At 52.9% G+C, this 9,475-nt stretch overlaps 1 protein-coding gene across 1 annotated transcript; it reads left to right on the top strand.

Moving 5' to 3' along the window:
• The first annotated feature begins 2,925 nt into the window (after positions 1 to 2,925).
• Positions 2,926 to 8,548, top strand: BHLHE40 (basic helix-loop-helix family member e40). Its single transcript, XM_082847214.1, has 5 exons — positions 2,926 to 3,229; positions 3,391 to 3,460; positions 3,727 to 3,834; positions 4,794 to 4,917; positions 6,233 to 8,548. Exons 1-5 carry the CDS (start codon positions 3,150 to 3,152, stop codon positions 7,087 to 7,089), a joined length of 1,239 nt encoding a protein of 412 aa, XP_082703340.1. The 5' UTR covers positions 2,926 to 3,149; the 3' UTR covers positions 7,090 to 8,548.
• Positions 8,549 to 9,475: the final 927 nt, after the last annotated feature.

Genomic DNA, 9,475 nt, shown 5'->3' with positions numbered 1-9,475 from the left:
AAGAGCAGCGCCCGCTCGCCGCAACTAGAGAGAGCCCCGCGCGCAGCAACGAAGACCCAACGCAGCCACAAACAAATGAATTAATTATTTTTAAAAAGTAACATAAGCTGGATATGGTAGAACTTTGGTTAAGTGGGTAGAATTCTTGATGCTTCAGAGTACATTTGGAACAAACAAAAAGTAGGAAATGATATATTTTGTTATTTCCAATTGTAGGTCAGGTAAGGGCAAAAAGTATCGATAATTTCAAAGCATTCTAGGAATGATACTGAGCCCTGAGCCATGGAATCTGAACTGTTTGGGTTCACTCCTGGCTTGGGCGGGGCCGGGGGGGGGGTGGTGACAGCCGTGGGGACATATGTTCCTTCCTTCTCCACTACTTATTTCCTCGTGGAACTGTGGTTTGGACACAGTCATGACAGCTCTTCACCCCTATTAAAGTCTCACAATGGAGCAGGTCCCCTTAGACTGAAAGCACAAACCCAGGAGCGACTCTAGTCCCCTCCTGCCTGTGGCCCTGCTGCCCACCTCTCCGCAGGAAGCCTGCGGAGAGACGGTTGATAACAAAAGCCAGTAAAAGTACATTCCAGGAGGGAGGGATGCTGAACCGCCAAGTGAGGTCAAGCCAGTCAGCAGTTAGAAAAGGAGGCACTTCTCACACTTGCTAATGAGTTTGACGCTTGTGAAACATAAACAGGAAGTGGGAGCTCTCCAAAACGACCTGAAGGAAATCCACTCCCAGTTTGGTCGAAGTGTGAATCCCAATTCTCTAGGTTGTCAAGGGCACTGCCAATTAAGACTGACCCCACCCCAGCCCCCAAACTGCAGCCGAGGCTAATTTTCACCCGCGCCCAGCGTTAACCCCATTTTTTTCTATCTTTCCCACAGCCAGGTCACTCCGCAGCGGGGTGACTGACCCGAGGCGTGGTGGGAAAGGCTTACAGTCATCTCTCAACTCCCCGATCTTGCAGGGCAGGGCAGCACAGAGGTCAGTGAAATCCCCAGCCAGGCCTTATTTTAGTCATGAATTTCCACTGGCTCCCTCCTCTGACTGCATCAGCGCTGCTCACACCGCGGGCTTAGAGTTTCAGCTGTTTTCCCTGCTCCAGGCAGTTAGAAGGTCACAGAGGCCGGACTTTTCCGGGGGAGGTGGGGCGGGGGGGGGGGCCTCCGGCGGCCCAAGTGAGATTGCGGAGATCTGGGGCCGCTTGGAGGAGGCCTTTCTGCCCCAGGCTCCGGGCAATGGGTTAACTTCTCCCCTCTCCTCCTCTGCCCAGGCATCTTTGTTCGTATTAAATTTTTTAAAAATTATTTTTTAATAAAAACAAAACCACACACACTTCCTATCTTTTCTTTTTTTCCCCCTCTGTCCGTCGGTGGCACCGATATAATTTTCCCAGGGCTGCCTTCCCCTCACTGCCCAGCGGAACCTCTTCTCAGACGTTCCTGTGAGTTCAAGGGCAGAATCTGTGTTCGATTCGCCCACAGTTTATCTAGCAGCGGGCACAACGCCTGGCACAGGGTAGGGGGCTCAACAATGTGTGTCCAATGAATGAACGCTAAGATGTCACTGTGATGGGCAGTTTGTCCTAGTCTCTCTCTTCCTTCCTCCTCCGAGCGCAGACCGCACACAGCACCCCCGAAGTCCCCGGCAGGAGGGAGATGGCCAACCCTGGCGGGCACACCGCAGCCCGGGGGCCTCGGCCCCCCGGCCAGGGCAGAGGGGCTCGCAGTCGGGAACGCTGCGGCCCGAGCCCCGGCCACGTGAAGTGTCACACCCCGGGCTGCTGCAGGGCAGGCGCGTCGCTGCGGTTACGGTTGTGTAACGTTGCGGCCCGAGGGGATGCGTCCTGCTCCGGTGGGGGCAGAGGAGGGAGGGGACGCAGGGCACCGCGCGCTGCATCTTTCTGTGCTTGACTAGCCCAAGTGCGGGGCGGGGAGGGGGGGCACTGGGGCACCCTGGGGGGTGCTTAAGTGGGTGCTCGCCGGCATGCGGGCTGTGCCCGGGAACGCAGCTCCGATGGAGCCAGGGGCCCGCGGCGCACAGCCTCGCGGGTCAGGTGCGCGCAGCGTGCTCGGCGGCGGCCTCGGCTGCCCCTGAGCTTGGCTGCCAGCCCGCTTCCCATGGGGTGACATCCGCCCCGCCCCTCGGCCCCTCCCCACGGCGGGCGATTCCTGGACGCGGGGCCGAGGGGTGGGGGCAGGGAAGCCGGCACAGAAAGAAACCCCAGCCTCTGGGGAAGGCGCCGGGGTGGTGGTGGCGGGGGGGAGCCGGGCGACTCCCTCCGCTGTGCGCCGGTTCCTCCGAGCGGGCCGCGCGGGGGGAGGAGGAAGAGGGTTGGGCTGGAACTAGCGAGGGGATATTCCTCTCCCGGCTTGAGTCAGACGCGGGCGGGTCCGTCCTCCCCCGTTCCCTCCCAGGAGACGGGAACTTACTTCATTTCCCTGGGGCAGGTTCGCCCACGTTACCAACCTCCCCCCACCTCTCCGGCCCCTTCCAGTTTTCGCGCCCCCCACCCGGCTGGGCAGGACCCGGTCTGCGCTGCCACCCCCTCTTCGGGGAAAGGCAGCCGCAGACACCTGGGGGCCGGGGGTGGAGGCGGGGGCTCCCTCGCAGCCGCGGGAGCGTCGTCCAACACGTGAGACTCATGTGATGAAGCCGGGGGAGGGCGGGCAGGTCGCTCCTTCCCTCCCCGGCAGCGGCCAGACGTGCCTGGAGTCACAGGGTAGAACACGTAGCTCCAACCCACCCACTCGTTCCCATTTAACCCAGCCCGCAGCCTCTCCATTACTCCTCGGCTCGCCCCCCCCCACCCCGCCCTAACCGGCCCCCCCCCCACCGCGCTCCCTCCCGCCTCCCCGCCCGCCCCACTTCTCATTCACTTGGCTCACACGGCGCAGACGGCGCAGGGAGCACACACTGCCAGTCTGTGCGCAGAGCCGGAGCCCGAGGCCGCGGGTCCACCATGCACGCCCCCAACTGAAGCCGCACCTCAGAGCCGCAGCTCCCGGCAGCCCAACGGATTTCAAGGCGCTCAGAGTCCGAGGAACCCCGGCGAAGAGACCTCCGAAACCCTCTCCAGAACAGTCCTCACCCGACGCTCTGCCGCTGCAGACAGGAGCGCACAGTGGCCCCGGCTCGCCGCGCAATGGAGCGGATCCCCAGTGCGCAACCGCCCCCCGCTTGCCTGCCCAAAGCGCCAGGACTGGAGCCCGGAGACCTACCAGGGTAAGTTGGCACCCCCGGCCCTTTCAAGCCTCAACTCCAGCCCTGCGTTGTGCGCGGCTTGCAACTCGGAATAGTTCTGGGCGCATCCGGAGGTTCTTGCCAACCAGGGCTCCTGCAGCCGGTGCGCAAGTCACAGCCATTCCTCGTCCCTTTCCCTGCAGGATGGATTTTGCCCATATGTACCAAGTGTACAAGTCGCGGCGGGGAATAAAGCGGAGCGAGGATAGCAAGGTAAGAGCACCGCGCCCCTCGGGACCCCGGCCCCTCGCACGCGCTGAGTTTCCAGTAAAAGTTTTCTCACTTTGCGGCCGGAGGGGGTATGCCAGGTGTGGGCTCTGTGCCTCTACTGAGTTGCCTGGAGAAGAAGGGGCGGAGGGGAGCTGGTTCTGGGGGTGACTCTGCTCCGCTGCCCCGACTCCTCGCGCCGCGGCGGGGGGAGGAGGAGGGCTCCTCACCCCCGTCCTCCCGCGCCCACCGTCTCCCCGTGCGCTTCGTAGGAGACCTACAAACTGCCGCACCGGCTCATCGAGAAAAAGAGACGTGACCGGATTAACGAGTGCATCGCCCAGCTGAAGGATCTCCTCCCCGAACATCTCAAACTTACAGTAAGTGAGAAGCTGGCCCCTCTCCAAACCAGCTCCTCTGCCCAGAGGGCGGCCGAGGGTCACTCGCCACCTGCAGGCCCCGCTGGGAACTGCAGACCAGATGGCTGGATCCGAGCTGGTGGGCGGCTCTGTTTGGGGGTACCCTTCCCCAGGGTCAGAATTTTCTGGCAGCCTCGTGCAAATGAGGTGAGAACCGTTTGTACCTCTCCAGGTTGGCACCGACACCGGCTGGCCTTCCCTTGCAAGAGTTTAAGACTTTCCCTGCTGGCGATTTTCAGGGTTCTTTCGTTTTCCCGAATTGAGCAAACCAAGCAACTCGCAAATATTTTACCCCCTTCCCCCCCGCCCCCCGGTCCCTCTTTAAAATAAGAGGACTTGTGTGTGTGTGTGTGTGTGTGTGTGTGTGTGTGTGTGTGTGTGTGTTTTAACGCCGTGTCCTTTCTTGGCAATAGCCAACAGCTTACTAGCTTGGCAGGCTTTGGTTGGGGAAAGAAAAAAGAATAGTATTTAGGGAGGAAGAAAAAAGTGTAGATGAGCTGGAAGTTATGACAGGATGTCAGGAAAGAAACTAGGGAAAGCCTCTTGGCTGCCAGACACAGTAGAAGTCTCTCCTCGGGTTGACACCACTGCAGAGAAATGTTATCTCCGGATTCCCCTGAGTTAAGGTCAGCAACGGCTGCTGGAAAAATTTATCTGTCAAAGCTTTCTCCTGAGCTAGCTGCTGCTTCCAAAAGGCCTCCAAAGATGGGTGACAGTTTTTTGTTCTTTAATCAAAAAGATATATTGAATACATGTATATATATTTTTTAAAACTTCCTCTATAAACTTAAAACTAAATTTAGCCAACCAGGAAAGGTTTTTTGTTTTTTGTCTTTTCTTCCTTTATCTCATTGCTAGTTAGTGTCCCAGAGGTGGGACTTCTCTGCGCTCACTGCTGACCGAGGCTCTTTTTATTCCAGACTTTGGGTCACTTGGAAAAAGCAGTAGTTCTTGAACTTACCTTGAAGCATGTGAAAGCACTAACAAACCTAATTGATCAGCAACAGCAGAAAATCATTGCCCTGCAGAGCGGTTTGCAAGCCGGTGAGTACCCAAGCCTGGCTATCATCTCCTAAGAGTTCTAGCACAAATAGAGAGCCTGTGGGCTCAACATCTGGTATGAGAAACATTCTTGCAACCAATTGCTTATGCACATTCGTTGGGGGAGATGCCGTTTTATCCTTCCTAAAAGGTCAGACTTTTCATTCGGAACGCTGCATGTGCCACCTGGCGCGAATACGTATTAGTCACATGGTAAAATAGTTCAGTGGCATTTTGACTTAAGAGTTTCTGGATTCTGGAGTTTTCCCCCCTCCCTTTGAAAATACCAAGGCACCTATAATTTGCATAGTGGGTGTTTTACAGTTGTTCTTCTTAGCCCTGTTTCATTGGAGAATAAACCACGGGTATGCCCCAGTGTTTTCCTGTTCCTCTACTTCCTTATCACTCGGTGTGCGGTACGATCCGGGCAGGATGACAGCAGGAGTTTTTCCTGCATTTCATGTGATTCCCTGAATAGCCACTAGGTATCTTGGTGAATTACACAATCTAACGAAACCACTGAAGTTTCATCATCTGTTTCTACTGACTTCTAGAGAATCACAGCCACCTTCTAACCATCTCGTCTCACCCATTCCAAATCATACTGTACAAACTAGGGAGAAATTCCTCTACCCACCCCCTCATCCCATTTTTCTCTGCCCTCCTTTCCAAACAAGTATGATGAGAAACACAAAAAGCTAGCAAGTGCTTCTGCCAGTTTCCTTACTGAAAACAGGAAGATGATCATACCTAATTTCTTGGGGATCATGAAGGGAACACATGGGAAAGATTTAGAAATAGCCTTTAAAGACGACAGCATGACTGCAACTTGTATAAGTCATTGAAAATAAGCTTACTTTAGGTAACACTGTTCCTTCATTCTCCTTTTTCGACGATCCGGTCACTTCCTATGGTAAAAAGATATAAATTGACTCTAAATTGACTCTGGTTATAAACATACTAGGATGTTCACTGCTGTGTCACTTATAATGGAAACTCAAGAGCAACGTATAAATTCAACAAGAGGGGAAGCAGTCTGTCTCTATTAAATATGGTCTGTGTCTGTGATGGGATATTGTACAGTCATTACAAATCATATTTCATCTCTGAGTGGTAGAATTATGGATGATTTTTATTTTATTCTTTATACTTTTTGCTGTCATCCACATTCCCCCTGATCCTATTACTTTTGGAGTTAGGGACATAAATCAGCAAATGCTGTTAACAGAAAAGAAAGCTCTGGGTCTTTGGAACATAGGTGTCCAGGTGAACCACAGGGCCTTCTGAAACGTCTTCCTTTGGATCTGTGTTTATCCAGGTGATCTGTCGGGGAGAAATGTCGAAGCAGGTCAAGAGATGTTCTGCTCAGGTTTCCAGACATGTGCCCGGGAGGTGCTTCAGTACCTGGCCAAGCACGAGAACACCCGGGACCTGAAATCTTCCCAGCTCGTCACCCACCTCCACCGTGTGGTCTCCGAGCTCCTGCAGGGTGGTACCGCCAGGAAGCCGTCAGACCCAGGTGCCAAAGCAATGGACTTCAAGGAGAAACCCAGCTCCCTGGCCAAAGGCTCTGAAGGCCCAGGCAAAAACTGTGTGCCGGTCATCCAGCGGACTTTTGCTCACTCGAGTGGCGAGCAGAGTGGCAGTGACACAGACACAGACAGCGGCTACGGAGGAGAATCAGAGAAGACTGAGCTGCGTGTCGAGCAGCCGTACTTCAAAAGTGATCATGGACGCAGGTTCACCATGGGAGAAAGGATCGGTGCTATTAAGCAAGAATCCGAAGAACCCCCCACGAAAAAGAGCAGAATGCAGCTCTCAGATGATGAAGGCCATTTCACTAGCAGTGACCTGATCAGCTCCCCGTTCCTGGGCCCACACCCGCACCAGCCTCCCTTTTGCCTGCCCTTCTATCTGATCCCACCGTCAGCGACTGCCTACTTGCCCATGCTGGAGAAATGCTGGTATCCCACCTCTGTCCCAGTGTTATACCCAGGCCTCAACGCCTCTGCCGCAGCTCTCACCAGCTTCATGAACCCAGACAAGATCTCAGCCCCCTTGCTCATGCCCCAGAGACTCCCTTCTCCCTTGCCAGCCCATCCGGCCATCGATTCTTCCGCCCTGCTCCAAGCTCTGAAGCAGATCCCCCCTTTAAACTTAGAAACCAAAGACTAAACTATTTAGGGGGTCCTGCTGCTTCGCTTTCCTTCCTCCCTACTTCCAAAAAAAAAAAAAAAAACGTGTTTGTGAGTGTAGCAGGATTGTTCCAGTGTGTATGCCAAGATCATCTGAGGCAGGGAGAGAAGATTCAGGGGTGTGTGTGTGTGTGTGCGCGTGTGTGTGCGTGTGCACATGCATATGCGTTGTGTGTTGGTATGGGACATTAAAGCTCCTTTTGGTGTAGGGAAGACATGAAGGATTGCCTGACATCAGGAGACTTAGGGGGGACTGTCGCAGACCTCTGGGCTTTTCCCCTCCCAGAGAATAGCCCCCTCTGATACAGATCAGCTGGATTTTCAAAAGCTTCAAAGTCTTGGTTTGTGAGTCAGTCTTCACTTTGGGAGCCGGGTCTGTGGCTTTGAGCAAAAGGTACTTTCAAAAGAGGGCTTTCCAGAGTGCAGTTCCCAGCCAGCTCTTATGACCCCACCCTGCTCCCTTTTATTGTCTCCGTGACTCACCACACGGGGACAGGGCAGCCAGACAGCTTTCTGCAAAGTGGTGAGGTAGCAGACACTGGCATAGCACGGTAGTGGTCTGGGGAGATTTCCGCAGGTCTGCTCTCCACCCCTGCCTCAGGTGAGTAAAGAGAATGTAGTTCCCTACTCAGGCTTTCAAAGTGATTCGCTTACTAACGATCTGAAAAGGGCGCCCTGGTACAAGCCCAGCTGCCAGGGGAGGCGGGAGGGGTCCCCCGGGCCTCTGGCACCTGTTTCTAGTCTCACCTAGAAACAGTTTCTCTGTCCAGGGAACCAAACCAGGCTCTGAGAGATGCAGGTGCCTAAGTTCCAAGCACCCCAGAGCGCGCAAAAGCTGAGTAACAAATCGCAGTTTCAACAAGCAAAGCCAGACTCGGCTCTCAGCTCTATCCTAAAACTCCTTTTAACCAAGCTTAGCTTCTTAAAGGCCTAACCAACCCTGGCAAAGCAGCATCCTCTCTGCAGGCTAATTCCCCTCGCCCGACGGCGTATGGAGTGTCCTTATTGCTAAAAAGGATTCTGTCTTCTTCAAAGAAGTTTTATTTTTGGTCCAGAGTACTTTTCTGACTTGTCCAGCTCGCCCTGCACCAGCTTTTTGAAATGCACTATGCTTGGTCACTGATCGTGTTTTAACTTTTTCTTTTCCTGTTTTTATTTTGGTATTAAAGTCGTTGCCTTTATTTGTAAAACTGTTATAAATATATATTATATAAATATATTAAAAAGGAAAATGTTTCAGATGTTTATTTGTATAATTACTTGATCTACAAAAGTGAGAACAAATGAATGTATTCCTGTTTTTGAAGAGAATAATTTTTTTTTCTCTAGGGAGAGGTACAGTGTCTATATTTTGGAGCCTTCCTGAAGGTGGGAGATTGTAAATATTTTTATCTATGAGTCAATGTTAACTAGTTGTTTTAAAATACTTAATAAAATAATCCTTTTCCTGTGGAAGAGAAAGATGGTCTCCCGCATTTTTAAAAGAACTCTCAAGGGTGTGATATGGCCTTCTCCTTCTGCCCTCCCCTCCTGGCTGAAAGCAACAACTAGTTAATCTTGGTGTGATTTCATTCAGCTTTTCCCATGCCTGTATTCACACAGAATCAGCTTAGTCAATTTCGTAGGTAAATATTTGTTCAACTGTTTTCTTAGACTAACCTTTGCCAGAGGCTTACTATGGGCCTGTGCCTCTTTCCAGAGTTAAGCAAAAAGCCTATTTTTCCCCCAGTCTGCTTTTGTCATGGTCCTTAAAACTTGACAGAAAATCAGAGTACGATATGGTGGGCCTCAGTGTCTGGGGAGCTTGCTGGAGGGGGGGAGCACAGAGGGAAGATTTAATGATTATGATGCAATAATATTGCTGCTGGGGATCGCACCTCTACCAAGGCGACTTTTTCGAGTCTAGCAGGGTCTAATGGGTTTGCCATATCCTGTCCAATTGCCTCTGAAAGCAACATTCCATGATTAGTTTCTACATCCTTCCTGGACTTCCTCTCATTGGGTGTGTTTGTGCATGAATGAATATTGGTGTTCCTTAGTCAAGCGCTCTTATGAAAAAAAAAAAAATTCCATGGGAAAAGAAGTGGGAAATGACCCGGTTGAGTGAGCGTTTCTGCCTGTCCCCTTCTCCGTCTCAGAGGTGTCCTGATGTTTCCTGATGGCCAGCGCCTGGCTCGCCATGCTCCAGATCCCAAAGCACTTTCCAGAACCCTCTGGCTGTCTGGAGCCCATGCAGGGAAACTGCCCCCAGGGAGTTCTCAGCCAGGCAGAGACACCACCTGCCCTTCGTGTCTGTTTGCTTCAAATGTCACCTTCCCTCTCTGCTGATGAGCCAGCAGGCGACAGTGAGCATCGCCTGGCTTGTG

Source organism: Leucopleurus acutus, assembly GCF_964270905.1.
Source record: "Leucopleurus acutus genome assembly, chromosome: 10".
Lineage (NCBI taxonomy): Eukaryota > Metazoa > Chordata > Mammalia > Artiodactyla > Delphinidae > Leucopleurus > Leucopleurus acutus.
Note: the sequence above shows the minus strand (reverse complement) of the source record. Positions and strands in the feature narration are given on the sequence as shown.

Excerpts from the sequence above, each read along its gene's own strand:
- BHLHE40 (XM_082847214.1), top strand. The coding sequence starts at position 3,150 with ATGGAGCGGATCCCCAGTGCGCAACCGCCCCCCGCTTGCCTGCCCAAA. Across the intron at positions 3,835-4,793 it reads CCGAACATCTCAAACTTACA|ACTTTGGGTCACTTGGAAAA; the intron begins GTAAGTGAGAAG and ends TTTTTATTCCAG. Across the intron at positions 4,918-6,232 it reads GCAGAGCGGTTTGCAAGCCG|GTGATCTGTCGGGGAGAAAT; the intron begins GTGAGTACCCAA and ends GTGTTTATCCAG.